This window comes from Dromaius novaehollandiae, chromosome 4 (genome assembly GCF_036370855.1).
Source record: "Dromaius novaehollandiae isolate bDroNov1 chromosome 4, bDroNov1.hap1, whole genome shotgun sequence".
Classification (NCBI taxonomy): Eukaryota; Metazoa; Chordata; class Aves; order Casuariiformes; family Dromaiidae; genus Dromaius; species Dromaius novaehollandiae.
In genome coordinates, this window is record NC_088101.1 from 39,316,316 (window position 1) to 39,341,738 (window position 25,423).

General features: G+C 41.1%; 1 protein-coding gene across 10 annotated transcripts in view; it reads right to left on the bottom strand.

Annotated features, from left to right (window-relative positions):
- Positions 1 to 25,423, bottom strand: part of SH3D19 (SH3 domain containing 19) — an 85,493-nt gene that overhangs the window by 46,817 nt on the left and 13,253 nt on the right. For 7 of the 10 annotated variants that reach the window (XM_064510808.1, XM_064510806.1, XM_064510810.1 and 4 more), the window contains exon 2: positions 19,255 to 19,294. In XM_064510808.1, the coding sequence (XP_064366878.1) occupies positions 19,255 to 19,294 (40 nt within the window). Of the gene's footprint in view, positions 1 to 6,292; positions 6,378 to 11,363; positions 11,534 to 19,254; positions 19,295 to 20,855; positions 20,985 to 25,423 lie in introns of those variants that run through there. The other 3 variants (XM_064510815.1, XM_064510816.1, XM_064510812.1) reach the window with 3 other exon arrangements.

Consider the following 25,423-nt stretch of genomic DNA (forward strand, 5'->3'; position numbering starts at 1 on the left):
CAGGGGCTCCTGCGCTCCCCCACAACGTGCACGAGCACAGCTACAAACTCAAATTGCTGGAAGAAAACAGAACAGACGGCAGGAAGTTTAACGGCATTAAAGACGCTGATAAATATTAGCTCAAACACCATCCCAGCCATCCCTAATGCGGAATAAGTAAAGATGCAAATCGTTCATACGTGCCTGCTGCTAGGTACCACGCAGGCGTGCACAACTGGAGCAATCCCCTGACATCTGCAGATCTGCCCTACCTCCCTCACTGCTAGCTTAAAGCACAAACTCTGTAACGTTTCCGGCTAAGGCAGCAGGTTTTTCATGAGTTATCGCCTCCCAGCCCCTCAACAGGGGGAACTAACTCATCTCTGTCAGGCTCTCTGCCAGCTGACCAAGGGGGCTCACCAGGTTCAGAAGGGATCTGTGACCTGCCCTGAAAGCAGCGGGGTCCTTCAAGCAGGCAGTAATACGAGAAGGGTCCCATGGGTCACCCTTTCCAAAAGGAAAAACCCTGGAGTGGTTTGTTTGAAGATGTTAAACACCCACTCACTCTCCCTCGCAGGCTTTGTTTTGGATTTCAAGCACAGATTTTCTAAACATAAACACTTGAGGAAAACGCTTCGGAAAGTGCTTTTTAAGCCTATGCACTGGGAAATAAAATTGTGGCAAAGAGCTGTGAACTGCTGCGTGGAGCAAGGGCAATCACTGCCTCTAAAACACGGCCTCTCCCTCCTTAGGGGCTCTGCCCAAATACTATTCCATGCACTGAGCACTGTTATCTCTTCCAAAGCAGTTTCACTGTAGCTACAGTATTACTCAGAGGCTACTCCCGACCCAAGAGAGCAACCACGTGAGCACCGCTCACCTGCACAGTCCCGCACAGTAAATGAAAGCAGGTGCTGTTCAAGTGAAATAAAGCTGAACTCACAAAGCCATCTCCTGGTGAGCACACGGGGATTCGCGTGGGCCTGGAGCGGGACGGCACCCAAGTCAGAGGTACCCACGCGGAGAGGCTGGGAGGTTCGGGACTACCTTTTCGTCCACACGTCTGAGCACATACTGAAGCATCTGCTGCAAAGTCTCAGAAATTTACCCATCGTGTCATGTTACATGGAGCTTTTCTTAAAGCATCAGTCCTTAGGATCACAGCCCTGTGTCTAAGCTTTTTAATGTATCTCTAATTGTGACAGTTACTGATTTTGTCTTACGCAAACAGCCTAAACAAAAAAAAAAAGTTAAATGCTGCTATTTTTTAAAAATTTTGTGACTTTTTAGAATGTGAGCCAAGAATTTTAAATAGCTACTGTTGACACTACTGTGAGGAAAAATACTCATTTAATAAAAGGCATGACATATTTCTCTCAGTTACTTTAGAAATCTTGCCATCTTTATAAAAGTCAATAGACTACAGTGCAGTATTTTTACAACTTATTAGAAAACCATTAATATTATTTAGAAAACATCATGCCAAACACAAAGTGTTTAAAATGTCATCTAAATGATTTCATGGCAGACTGAATTACAAAAAAATTTAGCAATTTTAAAGTTAATTTAAGGGTGGTGCAAAAGATCAGATTTACCATCATCCAGGTAACAGACCTATTAGTTCTACCGAAAAGCCTTCAAACTTAAGGACAGACGAGGCAGCTATGCCATCTTCATGGTGTGGATGCAGTAGACAGAGTTGTATCAATCCTGTGGATTAAGTGAAGCTACACTGAAAAAACAGATTAATGCACAATGATCAGTCTCTTCAATGGCTCAGCTGCAGAGGTCTTTCAGGCCTGTCAGTGCTCTAATGCACAAATACTATGCACAAATTGGATTAAGTGATGCAGCAACTCAAGATGCAGTGTCCCTATCAGGGCAAGACAAACTGACGCTATGCAGCTGGTAGTTCCACCTTCCCACACTCACCATTTCCAGCAGCTCCCTTGTGCTGGTGCTGACATGGTCACCGGTCACCTGGATCAGCCACCTAATTTTGATAACAACAAACAACCTTGTCCCCAAATGTCCCGGTTAATTTTCAGCCAGACAGGCTGTCTGGTCCAGGCAGCTGCAGAGCCACACGAGCACGAGGGTGACGTGAGAGAAGCAGCAGGAACGGGCAGCCAGAGATGCCAGCAACTGTCCTTGCGGGAAGCAGCACAGTCTCCACTCACAAAAACAAACCTTGAGTCTGTGGCTCACTTCTAATAAGAAGTTAATCCGACAGCACATCACCAGATCTTGGCTATGCCTCAGGTTGGCTGTTCTTCTCACCCTTCAGCATGAGTTGATTCCCCGTTTTATTTTTTTCTGCTGATGTTGGTTGTCCAGATTGGCTCACTGTGAGATCAGACAAGCACCAGAAAAAAGCAGCTGGCAGCAGCCTGGCACCACAGCGGCCTCTCTGCAACACTGAGACGTACCCTCACAGGCCCCGCTGAACAGTGGGGTATTGTCAGAGCCCTGCCTGTGCTGAAGGCTAACAGAGCCAGTCACCTCGGAAATCGCAGCAGCACAGATCTGGTTATCTAGGAAATCAGATTCACCCTGGTATAATCCTGCTTCTCTCTTGGGTCCAGCCCCAAAAGCAAGTAATCCTGAACCACTAATTAGGTCCAGTGACAATTCCAGCCTCATCACTACGCTGAAGCTGTCTACTTCCACATCCCTTATTAAATGCCACCACTGTGACTTCTCACTGTCTGAACAAGCAGGGATGTAGTTAAGAAGCAGCTAAAATCCAGCTGTTCAGCTAATTAAAACAGCTCTTGATAATCAGCACAGGGAAATCCTTTCAAGGAATGACTCTCCAGCTATTTCTTCAGCCACTTATTACATATTAATATGCTTGTCACTGTCATACTTGGGGATCCTATTCCAGAGAGTGAACCTTTGGTTTTAAGGCAGATCATAGTCCAAGTAGATCATGCTAACAGATGATAACATTTCACAGAGCAGTTCCTGCAGCAAACTAGAAGTCATCAAGTTGTAATAGCTTTCACACTTAATGCTGTCAAACTTGAAACTTGAAGCTGAAACAGCCAAAGTTTCTCTGTGAACTTACAAGTCACTTAGTTCATGTGTATCCTGAATTAACTCTTTCCTGATCTAGAACTACGGACACCCTGGAAAGAATCCCTCTTTTCACTTAGCATTTTCTTTCAGAGAACAATCTGAGCTGAACTACACCTTGCACCCAAGGATGACTCTATAAACTTGCCCATCCCAGAAAGGCAACTCCTCAGAGCGTGGCTCGAGTTATTCCCATTCTTCACTGAGCATCTGTTGATTGCAGCTCCCAGTAAAATGTGCACTAGAAGAACGGAGGTCTCTGCTTACTCAAGAGTTTGGCCCTTCTGTAACAGCTAAGAAGATGCTCCTCTATGCTATCTATCAACATATTTATACTCACTGTTGTGATACCCCTGAGAACACGTCTTGTAGAAGAAAACTACGAAATATTATTGCAATGCTTTAGAGACAATTTAACCTTGGTAGTAAATATTTCTAACAGTAGAAAGCACCTATAATTTTAAGCTTAAAGTCACTACAACATAGCAGTAATGCAGTACAGTAAACAAATAAAAATATAATTGAATTGCTTTGGTGAGAGTGACAGGATATTTGGGCCCAGCACCATATTCAAAGGGAAGAACCAACTCTTTAGGATTAGAGAACTTAGTAACAAACTGTGCAGCTCTTCTTCCACATGGAAATCCTTTACCATTAAAGTCTACATAGTTGCAGCATTTGCAAATGGAGTAGGATGACAGTGCACTACTTCTACAGTTAAACAATACAAAATGAAGTTTGCTCCTGAAGAATGGTTCTTTGGTTCAATTATTTGCAGTAGCTTTTTAGTCAGAAAATCAAAGCCCTCTATAGCCACTGACAGGACATTCTGCTTGCCACGTACATCTCTGTACACCAAAGTCCTATCTGGTGGCTGAATGAGATCCAGAGTCTTTGTAATTAACATCACAGATGAATAAAACCTTTTCTGAATCATAAAGGATGAACAGAACAAAGACATAAAGAAAACCTGTAGATCTGGATCCACATGACTCAAGATATCTTAACAGGCCTTTAACTATTATTAAGTATGGATATTAGGTTTTCTTCAAATAGTCTGTGTACTTAACAGAACATATAACTATAAATTATAGTCTTGTGGCTATCTTTACACCTAAACTTTTGTAAAGAGAGAAAGCTGTATGTGAATGCCCTCATCCGACTAGAAGCATTAATAATGATTACTGAAAAAGCAGATAACACTCTGCCTCACAACAGTGGATATCTTCAGCTCCTGTTCAAACCAGTTACCACCAGAATATGAGAGAGGAGACTGGAGCGGGAAATCACTCAAAAGATGGGTGTATTCCTGCTAGCTTTTGAAAATACAGAGGCTGAGAAATTTAGGAATAAAAACACGGAGCTTGCTTTCAAAGGAGAACGAGCAGGGACTAAAGGACGCTGACCGCAAGAGTCAGAACCACAGAACGCAGGGGATGCCCAAGCTGGAGGGGTGAAAGCCCAAGGAGAATGCTTCGATGTAGTACTGAAACTGAGGTAGCAACTTATAGGTGTTTCTTGTTTTGCCTAGATCCGTGCATTTCCTGTGCAAAAATATCTCTGTGATGTATGGGTCAATTTGCCTCAACTATCACGTGTTCTTCACAGAGGGAACTAGTGGGACATATGAGGAAGCAGCTCCAGGGGGGTCTTGAGGAGTCTTAAGGCCTTCAGCAGATGGATAACCGAGCCTCATTTCCATGGGAGAGTACCAAACAGCTTCTACACTCAGCATTTAAGACGGTATCTGGATCCTGCCTAGTCAAACAGAGATTAATAGCACACAGTTCCAGTTCTGAATATAAGAAACAACAGCTTGAGGAGCATCTAAAATGTAAAGTTCAACCGCAACTACAGAAATGGGATTATGAAGGAGCATCCCATGCTGGCATAATTTCAGTTGTCAGCTGAGCACTTTTGATAATTTTATAGCACATCAGCAAATGCTGAGCACTTACAAATTCCATCCCGTTGGATTTTCAGGCTCCTTTAACCTAATTCAACTTCTTTATAGACTATCTGAGTCATATAAGCAGTGTGAAATTTGCTGGAGTTTAAGCTTTAACCGATTGAGGAAACAAAAGGAATTTGCTCGTTGCTTTAATTGTAGGCATATGCTGACAGTAAAGACATTTGTTGTGAAGGGGCAGGCATTCCATAAAACAGATAGGTTAATACGTATGCATCAAATACAGCGAACTCTAAATCACCACTTTTCTTAACTCACCACTTAAAAAAAAATTAAATAAAAATTACTACAGTGTAAATGTAGACCAAAAGCTAAAAACTTTGTACAAGAATATTACAAGCACATCCATATAGAGAGACATACTGACTTCAAACTGGCCACTTATATCCCTAAAGCAAATAATAATATTAATTAACGAGCAGCAGAAACGCTCATTTTCAAGCCTCCCATGTTAAAGCCTCACAAAAGTCAAACTATCTTTGTGCGTGATCACATCTTGTTCCAATGTACTGCTGACTCACTCAGTTACACCCTACGACACATCAGCAATGTGAACTTTTAACAGCGGGCGGCCCTTGCAGAGCACAGAGGTTGTACGTGCAAGTCTCCTAGCCGCACCCTCCACCAGACCTGTCCTTCCAGAAAGCACCCTCTCGGCACCTCTGTCAGGGAAGCGACGTGTTCGCCCATACACTCCTCATCCCTTTTTTTCTAAAAAACCCGAAACGCTTCCTTTTCTCCTACGCCACAGATACTGACAGAGTCTTCGGTTACAAAATGCAGAAAATGATTCCTCAGAAGTTTACACTGGGTAATCAAAGACACATTCGGACCTCTGCAGGTCTGCAGCGCTCACACCCGGGCTTCAACACAGTCCTGAGAACTGCAGTGCTTATCGGTCATTCACAGAGACTCAGCGACTGAGATCATGGTCAACCACTACCAAAAAGATGTGCATTAAAGATTATTTTTCAAAGTAATAATGGTCTTGCAATCAGGACTGTATAAAGATACAGGCAAGTTATGGTTTATAGATAAAGGTAACAGTAGTATCTTTATCAGCCCAAGCTGGGAAAAACCACTCAAGTTTTTAGATATTCAAACTCTTCTCCAAGTGTAAAACAGAAGCATCAACCATCAAAGCCAAACAGACTTTTAAAAACACACTTAAATCTACAAAACCTGCATCTATCCAAAACACACTGCCGTACCCCAGTGGGCAAGCAACACCACTGAATTTGCCCTAAGAGCACTCGAAATACCTACCTCCACAACCAAAAGGCGGCCTTAACCAAGCGAGGACACTTCTGCAGTGAAACAGATTTCATATTCGAGCGAGCCACCATACAAACACACTGCAAGAAGAAAAGAACCTCCTCCACCCTCAATCATACATCCCGGCTGCCTTACTACATCAGGGACCTCGAATTACATGCCGACTGAGTAAACAGTGCAGCCTCTATTGGATGATTATACCTTGGAAGAAATAATCACTATCATCACGTTTCCCCACTCAACTAAATTGAGCTGCAGCAGCAAACACCTTGTGGAACAGATCGAACCAGACCTTTCCGGGGCAGCAGCTGTAAGAAACACCTTGCCAAGACATCTCTCAGCCACAGAAATCAACGCCCCTCCCTAGCCTATAAGAATCACCAAAATACACAGCTCTTTCACATGCTCAGCCATGCACTTCATTCAGCGCACCAAATGCCAGCACGTAAACTCGGCAGAGGAAATTAAAAGCCACCAGGTCTGAGAATCAGCTTACCCAGGCAACTGAAAGGCCACAAACACCAGCTACCAGCGGGGTAACCCTCCTCCCGTAACAACCACTTCATCTCCGACATTTGAGTAATAATCCTTGATGCTAAATCTTTACAAAGGCCTAAAAAATAAAATTATCTCCAATGCATGTTAAAGACTCTGGATTCAAATGAGACACTCGTCCAATAAACGTGGTAATTTCTCTAACGTCTACTCTCAGCAACGCTCTTAACTCCATAGGCAGTAAAATGTTCCTGTCCTTTTTCTCATGCCAGCCAACCTTATCTCCCCCTCCCCTTGGCAACATCCCTCTGGGCCTCCAATAGTAATAGTGACCTTTTCTTTAAGACTGCCTAATTGATCAACACAGTCTAGTTAAATCCAGAACAACCGCATTTTAACTTTCTCAAGAAACAGCAAAGCTACAGGGAATGAATCCTATGGTACAGGAACGTAGAAAGTATTATATAAAACTAGCAGATGCCAAGTCTAAAGCGATTCTTCTGCATGCAACACATGGTTAAGCTGTGGCATTCCTTGCTGCAGAATATTGTGGATGTTAAAAGCTTACAGGGGATCAAAAGTAATCCATAGAGGGCTATTAAATATAAAGCATCACCTCTCTCAGGAGGCCCCTGAGCCACAGAAGTCTGGATGCTGAGAAAATGCATGGATACTACCCAATATATATGTTCTGTTCGTATGTTGTTCCTTAGGCCTCTACTTTGCACATAAACAAAGACAAAATAAAAATATTCGATTAGATGGACTTTTTTTCTGCTCCAAAATGGCCCTTTTTACACCCTTGGTTATCTCTCAGCCTGGAGGAAGGCTGCCTGTCTGCAAGTTTGTCCATTTTTTCCAGTTACTTCAGTTCTAATAAAAAGATGAAATTTGACTTGTTTACTCTTTAAAGACATTTGAAAAATCTCATTTCTTTTAAAAATGCAGATATAGTCTTGTCAATTTATATTCAACTCCCTCCACAAATGTAAATGGTTTTTTTTTCCACATCACTGTCTAGGTAGATCTGTATTACACTCAGCAAAATACCTGTTTTTAACAGCTGCAGCAAAGCAGTTATGTCACTAATTCAAACACTGTAACAGACATCATTTAAAAAGCTCACAAAAGACAGTATGGGAACAGTAATTAAGGAAATACAGAGAACTTTGTCATCAATTCAGATCTGTCCTACATAAATAAAAATTAAATGCTGTCGCTAACAGAAGGCACTGGAAGTTTGTTCACACTGGTCAAAGCTCATTTAACAGAGGCCATTTCCTTACTGGCAGTCTGAGAAGGAAGACGACGGACTGAGCAGTAATGCAAATAATCTTCCGTCCCCTACATCAGGTAGGGTGTGGTGGGAGAACCTGTATTGTGTCTGTCCTTAATGCACTTGTCCCACAAGACTGTACTCTTCCTTCCTAGCTGTCCAACCTGTGCCTGCCAGAAGCACTACATTCATTCAGCTATTCATGGACTTACTATTTTAGAAGACCCAATGGAAACAAGGTGATAAGATGACACAGTGGTCTCAAAAGCAGGTCCCCAAAAGAAACTCTGGTCTGGGGAGAGGAGGGAAGCTTCCTGAACTGGTCCAAACATAAAATATTATCAGAATTGTTTGTATTAGGATTGCATTAAGGCTAAATGTTGATGTGTTAGGGGATGGGGAAGTAGGACTCCACACTCTATGGAATAAAAAAATTGTAACAGTAAAAACAAAGCTATTTCCTTCCACCAAGCATTTACTCCAAGCAAAACATTGCTTAATATGATACGAGATCACTCATGCACTTCTTTTGCTGGAACCTGAAGTTACGCTGTGTATCAAAAAAGAGATTCAACAACAACAACAAAAGTATTTGTGGTTGGAACATTTGAATTAGATTTGGATTTTTAAGGATCACGATCTTCTCTTTAATTAAAGTTTTCTCACAAAAAATAAAATAAAAATAAAAAAGAGAGAGATCTGTTCTCAGGGTTCCTAGGCGAAAAACCCATACTTAGCAAACTTAGCAAATTCTTGGTTGCTTTAGCATATGCTTACAAAGAAGACAGCGGCAGTTTCACTAGCATCGCTGAACAATGTAGTTTCAAAGTTACTTTCATTCTGTCTATGGGAAGGAGAAAATATAGGCTGGTTATATCCGAAGTATGCAATTTTTCAGTGGTTGTTTTCCAAAAATAACTGGAGAATGTGAAAGTTACCTTCTCTGATTAATGGCATACAACGCTCCAGCACAAAATAAACAACCGCGAAAAGGACATGGTTGCCAGAAAAGCATTCAATGAGCGATGAGATACTGTACCAGATAATACACCTACCCTGTGTCTTCCCTCGTCATCCCCTCCCGACCCAATCTGTTTTGCTGTGCTTCGCAATGACGGATTGCTCAGCTGGTCGGGGGACTCTGCGGTCCCCTAGGCAGGGAATTAGTCTTTACTCTGTGAAACGCTACCAAATAGTACTGCATAACCTGTGTAAACTAATAGCAGCAGGAATAAAAAGGAACTTACTAGCCTACAGCTTAGCCTGTCCCCATCTTTTATTTATACTACATTTCATTAGCAAAAAAAAAGAAAAGTCTTTAAGCATTGTCATTCGCTCCAACATTGGGCCATTCAGCAAATATCTGCTCTTAGCATGGTTAATAGATTTTTAGCTTTAGCTTTGTTTTCTTTTGTTCATTTCAGAGTTTATGTAGTACTTTGTGATCTTCCCCAGGTTTCAAAAGACAAAAAAAATTGTAAAGCTCTTCTAAACAATCCCAAGAAACAAATTAAAGCAACAACTAAAAATAACAGTAATGGAGCAAGGCAGATAGTCAGAACAGATCTCATTTCCAGGCTGTTAATTTTACAAAGTAAAGGGAAACTATTGTTAAAGTAGAAAATAGACATTGTTAAAGCAGAAAATAGACAACACACTAGTTAGAGCTTCATGCTCCTGCCTCTGTATATGCTAATAGCAGGTATAGTACAAACTCTGCAGTTTGTTTTCTCTCTTCATTGAGAGCTAAAAATACAGTGCAGAAGCACCACCACTGTCATCTGAAAAAAAAAAAAACAGTTTTGTTCAATTACTGTACTGTATATTTTAGGAAAATAATTCTGTCAAAGTTACTGTAGTATCTGGTTAGAAACAAGACAGCATTTTCCCAAAAAAATGATTTTTGGGAAAAGTTTAATATTTGGAATTTACCATTCATAATTACATTTGCAAACATTAAATCTTACTTTTATAAAAAGTCCTGTGCATCACTGAATATCAGAAGTCGCATATGTAATGGTTATGCTCTCTCAAGTTTCTTAGTATCTAGGTAAAAGAACATTAAAAGAAAAAGAAATGTATCTGGCAAAGTACTTATGTTTTTGCTTAAAAAGTTATGAAATCATGACATCCATTAGAATTATAACTAACCTTAAAAAATGATGAGAATTCTCTTGTGATTTGAAGAAGGACCAGTCTTCAAATAGTCAGTTGTCTAACTATATTTTTATCTTCCAGGATTCTGACTCTTTCCTGGACTTCTGCAGTGACTCTACAGCCATTCAAACTTCTGTCCATCCATATTGACCCAACTGCATGTTACAGAAGGCAAGTACTTTCAAGGCAGTCTAACCTAAATTCTCTCAGGCCTCAGAAGACTGGGAATGCCCACTGTACCCAGATCAGATGACAAATCTCTTGAAACAGGGCTGGCAAGAACAAGACACAACTATGTATAAGACCTTACCTATGTGGATACTGTCCACACTTAGGGTCCTGCACTCTTATTTCAGTCCTCTGTATCAAGGGATCTGTCTGTGACCACAAAGCCTCCTAGGGAAGAGGCAACACTACTTTTTGCACCAAAGAATCTTAGTTCCCTTCCTGAAACCACATAAACTGAAGCAGTTGGAATCAGATGCAAAAGCAGTTCATCCTTGTCTACACTAAGGCCTTCCCCTAGGTTAGCAAAGCCTGTGGTTTGCCACAGATGGACTAAACCAGGATAAAGCCCTTGGGTAAATGTGACCTAAATTCAAACAGCAGCAATACTTACGCTGAGCATAATAGCACAATACCTCTGAAAAGAGAAATCTGGTAGCAAAATCAGGACTGCAACCTGTCTCACAAATGACAGGATCAGAGCCTAACAGACAGCTGTACAATCAATACGGCAAGCAACAGATAGAAATATAACAACAAGGAAAAGACTACCCAGGTGACAAGCCTCGCTAGGAATATTTCTTCCCCATGACATAGTCTGAATGCAACTGTAACAGGCTTTGAAAGAGTATTTGATCAATCACTCACACATTCAACCTGCCAAAATCAGATGCTACTTAAGGTAACCGATAACCAATACTAGAATGCTCTGCAGAGGACAAAGAATAACATACCATAAAATAGCAAAGTAACTAAGCAGTACACAAAGAGAGACTAAAAAGGAAAAAGTAACAATCTCTTCCCTATTGTGCACATCGGAGTAAGAGGCCGTGGAAACCAACACAATTTAACTGCAAACCGCACTCTCCCACTCAAATTCCAGAGATGAAGGAAAACACAGATACTAACCTGAGTTTAAACAGAAACCTACACAAATCCTTACGGAAATAAACCAAAACTCAAGTATCAGCTTTAGCACTTTTAAAATATCAGCATGAGAATGTTTCAGAAAGACCCCGAGCTACGTCCTCTTCTGAGCTGGCAGTTCACAACTCCCCGGTCTGCCGTCTCGGTCCTGAAACTCTCCCATGGACTTCACTTCACTTCACTTCCTCCTCCAGCCACGAGCATTACTGTTTTTTTTGAGAGCACTACAAACACCTCTGGAAAGGATTCTCTTCCAGCTCTCTTTTCCACCCACTGGATGAACTTCATGTGCTATTTATCATAGAAGTGTCTTTGGAAAGAAAGAATAATAAAGAAGCTGAATTATACCCATGCCTGATTGATTAGGCCCATCACAGTACTTAGAGAACTCCAGGTCTCCTCACAGCTTCCAGCAACCTCAGATCTTGTTTGTTTTTTGCAGGGTTGAAAAACAAAGCCATCTGGTTGTTTTGAAAAGAATTATTGCTGTTTTATAGGGGAAAAGTGAAACCTTCCCCAACTGACTTTTGAAAGGAATGTCCAGCCATCAGAGTATCTGCAACGTGTAATTGTGTGCTTTCTGAAACCACCCTTTCTAGAGCTAAGGTCTCTCACAGTTGTTTATGCCCCAGATAATTCCCCTAATTGACAAGCAGAGCACCCTTGTGCTTCAGCGGTCCTCAGTGCCTTCTACTGGATTCTCCTCAGACAAGTGGTGAGACAGTGAAAACTTGCTCGTGTACACAGGACCCCCAAAGGAAAACTGCAGTGCTTTCAATGAAGAGGAGAGTGAACCCTTTCTTCCTTACTCCTTCAACAACCATCTCATTCTCAGCATTATTTTCCATTATAAATCAGCATTTGTGCTTTCCACCTCATTCACTTATTCACCTTTGTTATGCCTTGCATCCTTCTCACGAGGTCCACGTCTCTTTCAAGCACCCAGCTCCACCAGCACCTCAGGGAGAAGCACATCTCTCGTGACTCCTACTGCTGCCTGGCTGCAGGCTCCCATGTGCCCTCTCTTCCTGAACTATCCTCTGCCTCAGATGATGCCTGAACATACAAAAAGGCGCTGGTGAGCAGCCCAGACAATGGAAGTAGTTGTACAGGGCACCAAAGCAGCCAGTCCTTCAAAATTCCCTCCCCAGAAACCAGGAACACAGTGTTTTCACTAAAACAAATCCTCTTCTGTGTTTAGAAATAAGGAATCTGGAACACTGGCTAGGATGCTCCCTTTGCAGTAACTCTTTACCACTATCTGCAAGGTGAATAGACAAAAATCCCCAACACCACAGTGAAAAATCAGTGGTATTAAAAACAAACACACATAGCAACAGGCTCCAGGCACACGCAAGCTCCCTAATTGCCAACGCTTAAGTTGAACTGATCTGCCATTAATTCCTCGGCTTTGTCGGGGGGTTTTCTCCTTCTTTAGAAATGAGTACAAACCGAACATGGAAAATTAATGTTGCAAAGAATATATTAAACATAGTGATTTATTGTGGCAAGGAAGCTGCCAAAGAAACAGGCTGCACAAAATTGCTCCAGCTTATTGTGCGCTAAGGAGGCATAGCTCTGACATTCGTTGCACGTGCTGTTTACCAGAAGCCCAAGATAAACAAAAGGACAACGCGTGAGCAGATTCTAGTCTCAATTACACCAGTTTACATCCACATTTAAGCAGTAGGATTACATTGTATTCTCAGTGACTGAACCCAAAATTCAGCTCTGAAAACACAAAAATTAGATTTGAGCCATCGAGATCCTACTTTTTAGATACTAACAACAAGGTCATGGCACCGAGCCTCTACTTCCAACTCTGCCATTGATCTATTGGGCGACTTGGAAGAAATCACTCTGCCTCCCTCTGCTGAACCTGCTTCATCTGTAAAATGAAGACAGCTATTTTATTCCCTTGGAGATCAGCCTTCTGATCCAACCAAGCACATGAGCACTGATACGAGTCCAAAGGAGGGAACGAGATCGCTCCTTCTGGAGAGGCACAGGCTTAGCTCAGCTCAAGGCAGTTGTGAAACTGCACCCTGAGGGTTTGGGAAGGAAACTAAATTTCTGGAAAGATATTTTTTAATTAAATCAATTTCTGATGACCTACTTGGAGCGTACAAAAGCAGGATCTTTCTCTTTTCCACACCCTAAACGTACACTTAGACAAAGACTAATCTGCTACAATCTAGTCTTAAAAATCCTAAGGGCTAAACATAAGCAATAAGAATGCAAAAGTAAAACAAAGGTCATCCCCCAACATGCATTCTTTCTCCTAAATGCAACACTGCATCATATTCAAGGCTTTCATGCTCGCTTTTTGTCACACATGCATTGCTTCTCCTTCCTCTTCACAGGGATCAGCAAGATCTCAAACTTTGGATCCGTAAAGCAACCTGTAACATGGGATGGAAGGGGAAAAGTCTGAAATATTCCTTTAGATGGAACAGCTGCATCGACAAGGTAATGCAGACACTGCCAGCAGATAATACAGGGCTTTTTAGTGACAGGAACGGAAAACTAAGTATCAGGATGCTTGAGAGAATGAAATTGGTCTCTCAGGATGTAAGTAGCCTAGTGTTTGAACCAAAAAATTTGCTTTTGACTGGTTCTTTCATCACCGTCTCCTACATTTGGAAATTGAGTCAGTATGGGACAGACAAGCAGCCGATAAGCGGGCTGAAAATTAACTGGATCACTGGGCCCAAAGGGCAGGACTAGCTATCAGCAGGTATCTGGCAGCCAGTAACAAGGAGACACCATTCTGAATCTGAATCAACTGCACACACGAGTAAGGCAAACTGCAGACTGGGCAACACCAGAAGCAGCACAGCCAGCTTATCAGGGGGATTTATTATTCCCCTTTACTTTGCCCTGTGAGGCTACACCTGCATCCCCCAGTCTGAGATGGATGTTGAGAAGACATGGATGTCCACCAGACAGTCATCAAGATGGTCAGAGCACATGACCTGTAAGGAGAGGTTGAAGGGGCTGGGCTTCTTTGGGTGGCAAAGGGCAATCTAATTGCCAGGAGACAGAGGAGACAGAGGCAAACTCTTCTTCACAGCAGCATACAGCAAAACAAGGGGCAACAGCCACAAACTGCAGCTGGGGAGGTTCAGCTTGGACACGAGGAAAAATTTCTTCACTAGGAGTAAGTATACCGCAGCACTGGCACAGGTCACCCAGAGACGCTGTGGGATCTCTCTCTCTGGGAGGTTTTCAAGACTTGGCTAGACAGGGACAACGCTGGCTTGATCTACTGTTAGCAGTCTTCCCACTATGAGCAAGAAGTTGGACTAGATGACCTCCAGTGGTCCCTTCTGACTAACATTTCTGTGATTCTGTGATTTCTCAGTATAGAAGAAGCAGTAGCACCAGAAGTCTCTCTACACTGTCCATCTGCCTAACACACAGCAAAGAATCAGATGTCTTCGGGTTACAAGAGTAACTCTCACCCTTTCCAATGCCCGATTCCAACACAATAACCTGGATTTTAATTTACCTAGAATAAACACTATCTGTTATGTGGTGGAGAAAATTAGCTGCAAAGTTATTCCTGATGAGAAAATAACTCAAGTTGTTAGATGCGAAAATGCTAACAGCAACTTGTGGAAGGTTTCAAACAAGAACCCCTAGCTTCCAGGCTTAGGAGCTAGCACAGATCTGTGGGGAAAAGAAAGGACTCTTGTATTCCACCTTCAGATGGGCAAAGCTGGAATTATCAACTGACTGGCTACCATACAGAATATCCTCATACTGGCTGTTTTCTTCAGACCTCAAGAGCATATCAATTTAACTGGAAAGTGAGCAGAGTTCCACTGCATTGTCAGGCCTGTCCCTTAAGACTGCCTCCGTGCTCTGTTAAAGCAGTAAGATCTTAATTAACAGGCGAGGCTTCAGAGATGCTCTAGGAAAACACACTCTTAAGATACTGCCAGAGCATTACTGTAATATTTACTAAACACAATTTTACCAAACCAGCATCATATAACAGAGGAAACAAAAATGTAGAGAAGCTTTCACTACTGAGACTCTGCTACACAAAACACTAAAAACAAAGTAAGATACAAAATACCGTTCTTAGAAATCACAGCTTGACTTATCAGAAGCTCTGATAGGCTACTCACTAAAAGAATTCGTAGCCCCTTTGATCAGCTTCAAGTGCTTCTTTATAAAGGAACAGGAGAAAGGTTGTGTCTGTTGGTATTGTCATCTTGATTTATTTTAAATAAAAAACGAGGCCAAATTTTGTACCAATCAAATGCAGACAACTAGCCATAAAAGAACTTTAGTACATCACAAAAAAAACAGCAGGTAGGCTATGTGCCAATAATGTCTAAAATCCATTCTGGGAATGAACCTATTATTTTCCTCCCTCTCCCATTCTTGAGGTCAAATTTGCACAGTAAATTACCTGATTTAAAAATCAAGATCTCTTACTTGACTTCATGTCCCAATAAACTGTTCCAAAGTTTTTCTACCCTCATCCTCTCGCCTCCAAGGCCAAAGCCTTTTTAACAAGTTATGGAATTTGGCCAAACAGATCCTTCTTGGGACAACTTATTTAAATGTCTACCTCTGACTCACCAAATCCAATAAAACTGAAAACAACATACCTAAAATGAGTTATATCACATTACAAAACTATGTTTCAAGATTTTGTAATCCATTAAAAAAAAAAAAAAAAAAACAGTGAAATTAATCCCATTCCTTTTACCAGTTTTCCTCATATTCAGGAATTAACTGCAAATACGCAGATGCCTCAAATCTTCTGTTTTATTACTATCATATAATTTTCAGTTTGAAAAGGTTTAGAGGCCTCACACTAAACAGTATACTTCTTTTGACCTAACTCTGACCTGGGTTATAACAGTGCATGATCTGAATCTAATAGTGAAAACCCTGACAGTAAAATCAAGACATAATGGTAACTATAGATCACTGTTGCCAGTACAGAGACATCTTTAATAACGCCTGAAATTTAACAATTGAAGTACCATTAATATCAGGTCATGAAATCAAATGTCCCTAGATAACAATTTAACATAGCAATAGGTATTATTTGGATTCAGGGAATGTCTGATTTGATCTTACCAACGTGCTAATATTTATTAAAAATCAATGAAGAGTGGTTCATGAAAAAAAGGTACTTATAGGCCCTGTTCTGCTACTCCTCACTCCTCACTGTATCTAAACTCTCCTTCATGGCAGATGGCTGCTAATTGCATAAGAGAGGCAAAAGGTAGCGTATCAAAGGCACATTTTGTAAGCAGTATCTGGTATCTATTTCTCTCTTTGAAAACCACTACCTATGGTCTTTGATTCATTCATGCTGCAAATTTCTTTCCAATAGCATGCTAGATCCCAGTATCATCCCCAGAATACTTTCCCTTCCTTCAGTACTTCTCCCATACTAAACATTTGATAGGCTAGTAATAAAACCAGAATATTTGTCAGAGTCCTTGATATCACTTTAAATAAATTTCATCCTGCATAATATAAATGGCATCATCCTATGATAAAAGAAATGTTAAGACAGTTTATACACCTTTATCTAAAACAGTTTCTTATCTACTAGTCATTGCAAATGCGTCGTGTTCGAGCTAAGTTTTCAAATTGTTCCTGCTTCAGTGTTTGTATGAGCTTTTCATCCCTCATACTGTAAACACTCAAGCACAAGCTGAAATAGAAATACACAGACACAGCAACATAAGAGCGCAGTGATGGAGAGGACAAACTTCAGCCCTCTGCAATCACAAGAAATATTGTCATACTTTACTTGTTTTTTTTTTTTTTTTTTAATTGAGCTGATCATGTTCTGGATCAAAAATCCTTAGCCTTGGGAGCTTTGGGGGAGACTGCTAGGCTTCTTTTGGCTCTTTCTATTCCACCATTCCATATTCATGATTTGACCCGCACAGATTTCTGGAGGAGATCCCACCAGAGCTTTGTATCAAATAAATTGCTACTTCTCTGGCTCTCACTTGGAAAGATCTACACCCACTACTTCATCTTAGGATATCTGCCTTTCTTAAGGCTCATTGCATTATGCCTTCATGTGGTCAGCTAGGATCCCCATATTCTCCTTAACTATTTCATACTAATTCTAATGCAGAAATTCTTGTTATTACATCTTGAGTTTGGGTATGATGACCTGCAGTGTCAGCTTGTTTCACTTTAGATCATGAGAGGGACTTTATGTTGCATCTTGAAGAGATGCATCCCAGAACATGCAACCTAAGGAAGAAAAGAAAAGATGAGATGCCTTTGATCCCCCCTTTTTTTTTTTTTTTTTTTTGGTCTTTCTGTTGTCACGAGCTGCTCCCAGAGAAAAGATGACTGGGGGAATATTAGCTCATCAAAAAAATGGCATAAGCCACAAAATGGTCCCCAATGTAACTCAAACTCTGAATTGCTGCCCATGTTACATGAGCAGTGCTGCACTGCACTTTAATGAAGCCTTGCATACTTCACTGCTTGGTTGTCTCTCAGTTCTTATGCAGCAAGAGACTCTGGTCTTCATGCAGCTGCAACTCTTTTCCCAGACGCATGTCTGGGGCCAGAGTGGGGATAAGAATCTCACCCAGCAATTTGTCTCCTCAGGATTATGCTTCCATTTATAACAAGAGATGAACCTAAGAGTGTGGCGGTATCAACTAGCAGAGTATGTCACTGAACTAAGGCAAATAGCTCTGGCCTAGAAGGAGCAGCAAGGCATGCACAAAGCCACATTATCCTGTTAACAATGGCTCTTCTTCCTAGAAAGCAGAAATAACATGACACAATGGCTACTGAGATTGAAAAGGGGACAGAAGACACATAGATACAGTTAGAAAACACTTACACTACTGACAGGAATGAAAGACTATTGAATGAAAGACCGGTTTCCTCAACACTGTAAGCAACTTATACTACACTGTTAATTTCTCTGTACGTTTCATGTGAGAATTTGGAACCTGTAATCCAGACAACTTACAGCAGTATCTTATTTTAAGGGCTGGTCCACGGTTGAAATGCCAATTCCATGGAAAAATTTTGAGATTTTACTTTGCTTTTGGTTTCAAGTGAAAACTTCAAAAAAGAGGGGGGGGGGGAACTGGCTCTAGCTGGTGCGCTCTATCACTTTAACTCATTAAAACCCCATTACTGGCCACAGGATATGGAAGAAATCATATTCCTTGCTGGAAGATTGAGCAGAAGAGTTTAGAAATAAGGCAAAAGAGAAAGAGGGTTAAAAAAAAAAAAAAGAGAGAGATGAAGAGATGAGAAAAAGAGATAAAAAGAAGACGACTACATAATATTCAGATGTGTAGGGGGTCACGTGGCCTTGCAAAACAATAGCTTTTGGAGGTCCAATTGCTGGTGGAAATACTGAATCAACATAAAATATTTGGGTCTATGTTTTGTTTAATGCCCTTTTGTTTGCTTTCCCCAATCTTGAAACTTTAGGTATGATAAGATCAGAGTCAATGGAATAAATAATCAAGTGCTGCTAATCTTGACTGAATCAAAAATTATTTTCCCTGCTACAGAATCGAATGTTCCAAAGCATACAGAAGCAAAAGTCACGAGGGCGTCTTGTCTTAAATCACAGTTTTATCAAATAACTTTGTGCATGTGATACACAAACAAGCCTTCTGGTTTTTAAGTGCACACAATTACAGTGTAGTAAAACCTGTTAATTCCTTGAAATAACAATTACCTTTAACACAAAGCTATTCAGGTATTTTCACACTGTTACCAAACAGAGAAGTAGTAGAATGGCATTTTTATTTTTCTGGCTGATTTCCTTATTTTTTCCTTTTATGGAATGAATTAAGAAAAAAAAGGAGGGGAAGAATAAATACAGGAATACAGTTCTTACCCTGAAGAGCGGCAGTCTGGTTTATTTCTTTCAGAGCGATCTGTGAGAAAGGAGGCATAATGTCAGCACAGAACTTGGATGTTCTTTAGCAATACTAATACAGAAGCCTTAAAGAATTGTCATACCATGTGACTAGCAAAAACAAAAACTGATTCTGTTGCAAAATTCTGTTTTTCTGCACTGGACTACTCTGCTCAAGACAAAGTAAAATTACTGGAAGTTTAACATTTGTTAAAATTCCTCTTCTGAAAACATAGTGTATTTAATGTTCTATATTAATGCTTTGGAAGCTTCCCCTCCCTTTAGCTGAAATGAATAGGACTTTAGGGTAAAACTAAAGGAGAGCGAAAAGGAAAAAAGAAAAACCACAGATTACTCAGCGCAAAAAAATCATTCCATGAATCATGGCTGGCAGAGTTCCCCGACAGGATGGGAGAAAAATTAGCAGTTGGTTGCAGCAACATCTGCAAATACACTGAATCCAGCGCAGCCCCATCATTAACTCTTTGACGTCTGGGTGTTCTAGGTACTAAATCTTCTTCTGTTTTCAGAAAGAGTTTTGTTTATTCAACGAGTATTTCAAGCAGTTTATTTGCACTAACAAGACCGACCAGCAAACCAAATCTACAAGGTACAATCATAGGAGCTCAGGTAAACTTTTTTCCACTGCATAATTTAACAGTTCCTAAAGCCAGGTCTAGATTTATTTTGTAAACTTTTTCTTTGTTGTTGTTGAAAGTTCTGATATGCAAAAGTGTAAAATAGTTATCCCAAGTAAAAGAGTTTAAATTTATCATACGAGCGTTATAAAATAACCACTGTGTTGTGTTATCAGAATTGACATATTATCAGTTCATATAGAAAGGTCCGGTATGTCTCTTACCATATGACTTTTGAACTACCTGAAATAAGTAAGTGAGATTTGTGTGCTCCTGAAATACATATACGCTAAAACTGGAGGGGTTTTTTAATCATTTATAATAAAAAGATCCATTGTGCAATTAGAAGGATGTTTTTACAGCTGCAGATAATCTCCACTAATCATGGTAGTTTTGCTTCTCATCCCCTCTGTGTCTTTTAGAAACCAAGCTATTTTTCCCTGTGTCAGTAAACAGTTTAATGAAAAACTTGGCTATACAGAAGAGTAAGAGACTTCATAAGAAGACATTTCACATTCACAGACTGTATTTTGAACTTTATAGCACTGCATTTGAACTGAAATTTATTCTCTTAGTAGCACACATTTGCTTGAACAGTTTTGACTCATGTATAGAAGAAGTATTTTCCTCTCCGGTCCTACGTGTTTGCGTTTGATTACATTTTGATTGAAGTCGTAAAAAATTACTGTACGTCAACAGCGCTCAAAGAAATATTGAGTGCTCTTTCTGTCCGCAGGTGCTCCTATTGAGCTGTTACAGCCACACAATACACAATTTACTACGTTTCCGACTTAGAGCCATCTCTATTCCATCATATCCTGCGCTCCCCTGCTAGAAACAGCATATAATAGCTCGCATCAGAGTTACAACAGCAGTTGTTCAAACACACGCAGAAAGACTTGCTCTTTCCATCCTTATCGCTTGCTCATGTAACCCCCTTACCTGTGAGCACTGAAAACCAGGCAGGACTTCCTATTTAAATCTGCTTGCCATCTGTCGCGTGTTATCGATGCTTCCCCGGCATTTATGCAGCCATGATCTAACAGGACTCAGACAAGACCTTCCCACTTCTAAAACATTAGTGTGAATGTGCCAGTGAAGAGGGAGAAAAGGAGTCCCAGAACATGTAAACACAGCATCTCGCAGCTCTTCTCCACAGCCCGCTTCCTGCTGGCAGAGCCACTGCAGCCCGTCCGCACCACCGGGACCTGGTCAGCCAGGAAATCAATGCGATTCCCTTCACCCTTTCATTTTATTGAACTGCTGAAACGGGAAATATTACGGTTGTTTTTACACGTTTTATTTACCACTAAATTTAGAGAAAGCACATCATCCGTACATACACTGGCCTCACTAAAAAGAACAAAGGGAAACGTAACACTACTAGCATGTAATTAGCACTTTTAAGCAGAAAATAAACCCTGTGCAAACTTAAGGTGATTATAGATTCAATCTTCTAAATTTGATTTAGTATCAAGCATAACGAGAGACTTGGAAGGAACTGAATTTTTCAGTTCAGAGCTTAGATTTTGATATTCTGGATGCTGTTTTGGCATTACATACAAGCACCAATTCAAGTAAAGTCCCACACCACACAACCCTAGAATACACCACACGCTCCTAGAATACGGGTGCACATGAGAAAGAGGCAAATCTCACACTCAGGCACAGAAATTTACAGGCAAAGTTTTGTCTCCTGTGACAGCTACTACCTTACAGAAACAAGTTTCTGCAGACACGAAACTTGTACCATTTCACTGTCTTTGTGCTGCTAAAGTAATACAATTCCTTACTGTGTATGTAGTTATAGTCACATAAACCAGAAAATCCTAAACAGCTAATACTCACGCGATAGAAGACTGGATCATTTTGACTGTAAGTTTACTTTGGTTAATCAATGCTTTTAAAAATCATCATCACCCTAACCTGGCATTTATATAAGAACTGTGCGTAGCCTGGGCTTTGTGCTAGCATGGCAGATCTACTCTCCATCTATTGACAACTGGTGGTGGTGCAGTGCTATCACGTCTTTAATTTTACCGCTGCAGATTTTGCCAGCTAGCTCAGACAGCTCAGGCGTATCTGAAGAGCACAGACATACGCTACAGAGATGGTTCTTCCACAGCCAGGGAAAAGTCCTTTCTGCTTGTCCTCCGGTCCAAAAACCACACGGCCGGTTAACGCTTCCTGCTTCAGCTGCACAGCCGTAAACAAAGCCAACTGCAACTGCAGTTTTCAGCTCAGATAAGTCTCTGTTCTGACGAGTCCACTATATGGGCAGAACAAGTTCATACATACCTGCAAAAGACCACACTGACACATCTAAAAGGTTGGTATACACCGTATAACGCGCTGCTGTTCCAACAGATGGGAAGTGACTGATAGGACACACATGCCTTCTACGCCCTGACTGCAATCACACATACCGATGTTTTTAAACTATAGAGATAAACGAGAAGCTATGTTGGGATTTACAGCACAAGAGTCTAAAGTCACAAACAGAACTACACTATCTTCTCACCCAAGCAACAGTCCATTGCAAGAGAGAAGTGAAGCATCAAATTAAAAGGCTGTCCCTACAGGACACTATTTGCAGTCTCTCGGTCTGTAAGACTTGACCATCCAGTCACCTGCAGTCCAGACTTAAAGAGATTTTCCCCACTTGATACTGGCATCTGCTCTTTACAAAACCTTTGCTGCTCTTCTACAAATACAGCCCATGCAGGAGAACTGTATTACCCTTATTCAGCATGCAGTGCTGGATATAGCCTAAGAAGTCAAGGACCTAGCGAGCAGAACAGACAAGGCAGAAGAAGTTGGAGACTTCTGGCTGAGGTCAGGAAGACAGGCGCCACGTTTTAAATACTGCAGAAGAGTCAAGGGCAACACCAGGACACAAAGATCTGCTGCTCTTACACCACTGTTCTCCAAATCTAGCGCATTTCTATAAAATTGTGCTGTGTATATACCATCACTAGCATGTGTTTTTTTTCAGCACTCAAAGGTTAAGCAGAAGATAGAAATGTCATAGTACAGTTGCTTTCCAAAAGGGTCAGGTTCCTTTAACTGGCAATTTTATTGCCCTTTGAGCATGGGAAAATTATCCTCTTTGTTTGTTTGCTTTTAAAATCACAGAACAGTTTTTCTTCTCAAGGAAAACATAAACATAACCATCAGGAGAAAAATAACTGACAAAAAGTTATTTCAGTGCTCCTCAAACCCAGAACAGCTTAAGTTTTTGCCAGAAAGATCACCAACAAAGCAGAAAACAATAGCACTTAAGTCGTCCTCTCCTGTCTTTGGAAGACAGGCAAAGAAAAGAAGAAAGGCAACTCACACCAAGAAGAACCATTGTTTTTCTCTGTTTATTTTCCAAGACTCTTCAAAGTATCTGGTTGCTAAGTGTGACTTCAACTGAAAAGTGTGCTCTCACTTCAAAAAAATTTAAGTATAAACATCAAGTGCTGTTGAAAAATGAACTGAAAGTTAACATGCATTCTGCTGCTTCAAACCTCTAAAGTGACTTGGGAACATCCAGTGCACTTAGACCCCAAGGTACAGGTAGAATTCCTACTTTTATTCCCATCCCTCAACTTGCTCGCTCTTAAAGCTGAATTGGCTCAAGAGGACAAAGGGAGAAGGTACCATTTCCTATGTTAGGAAATACTGTATTTTCGTCTTGATCATGGGTCCTGAACAGAGCAGCCACCAGAGGGGGCAAGGCAGGAGGACATGCGTGCTAGAGCAACCAGCCGTCTCCATCGCTACGCATGATGGCCAGGCAGAGTTTTCAGAGCAGACGGTAGAGCGAGATGCCTGTCACAACGCTCCTGCAGCAATGGCAAACCTCTGCCTAGACCAGACAACAGGAGCAGCCGGCTCCCGAGCAGTGCTGCCAACACCAAAATACACGTAGAATTCATATTGTCAAAACAGGTAATTCCCATAGTCCAAATGCCTTAATCCCCCACGAGCATACTTTTGCTAGCTTTCAGGCCTTAACAAGGACGGATATTAAGACTGATTCAGCAGCGTTACAGGCATTATGTTGAAATGTGATGGCTCCTACCACTATTTGAATAACGTGCACCTTCACTGTTACCCAGCTGATCATAGCTAAACGTTGCAACAGTCCCAGCTAGCCAACTGTATCAGGTCAGAAGAACCCCAAATTTCCACTTGAGAGCGTCAGTGTACATGGGGCCCAGTCTCAAAATAAACTGCATGTTTCTCAGGCAAAAGATCTCCTCCATCTGTGTGGGATTTTCAACGCTCGTTCTTTATTTGCACCAAGATGAGCAATAACTGCCACTGGTACTGCAATCTTTTTCTCTTCCATTCTGTTAAGGCAGAATGAGGCCCACAGTGACTCTTCCTTCTTTACAGCACTTCTCTCAGGTAAGATGTCATAACAATGCAAATTAATTCCATTGTATAGAATCTGCTATAAGCCTCACTCAATTTGATTAGGAGCTGCTACACAATAAACCCCATAAAACCGAGCACTTATCTCTGCATTTTAGTATAGTACCGGCAGAGTCCCTTATCAGTAGTTTAAAAGGCAGAAGACATGAGGAGAGATTGAGAGGCATGGAAGAAACTTTTCTCATTTAATTTAATGTTTAGATTTCTCTTCACTCCAAAAGGCCACAAAACCAGAACACTGCGCATGAAAAGGAACACATGCAAAGTTCAAAACTGTAAAAGCAGACAGATTTTACATCTGCTTTTAATTCTACAGTATGCCGCTAACTTCCAGTAAATTGGGGAGAAAAAAAATTACATTACTCTCCCCTCCCAATAAAATGACATTGGTCTGCCGGTTTTAGTACTAGTCACCTTTAAAGCCTTCTGCACACCTATACAACACAAATGAAAAGTGAATTTACTGGACAAGCGAGACCATGGCTGCCAGTGCTACTAATGCTGGTTTGTAGCTGCTGCTCTGGCCTTCTCCTTCTACCCCCTCCTTCTTGCTCCTATGTCACTCCTGCACTGTGATGGCAAAGGCATCTCTGCATCAATGTAAACATACATACCAACATGAGAGAGGACATGATACAGGAACCAGAGAGAGAAGAACTGGACTACGTAAGCTCTTCCTGCCCCTCAGAAAGGCCCATGTTATGAGAACCTAAGCTGAGACCAACCTCAACACCTGAAATTGGTGTTGTTCTCAGTACATGAATGACAAAGATCAAACATATGCAGCACATGCACGCATTACAACACTTGCACTTTCTAAAGTTCAAGCAGAAAATGTAAGACTCGATCGTTCCTGAAGCTGTTTTTCCAATAAACGCAAGACTTCTGAAGGTATAAGTCAGCACATCTTTAGACAAGACTTACTCCAGCTGATCGGTGCAACATAATAATGATGTATTTCAACTAGGTATACAGTGCTGAGGCAGACATGCGTATCCACACCCCACCAGCATCACACAGGGTGCTGAGAGGAACCCTACTACTTAATTTCCATACTTTCACAGTGGAAAGTACCAACTGACTCA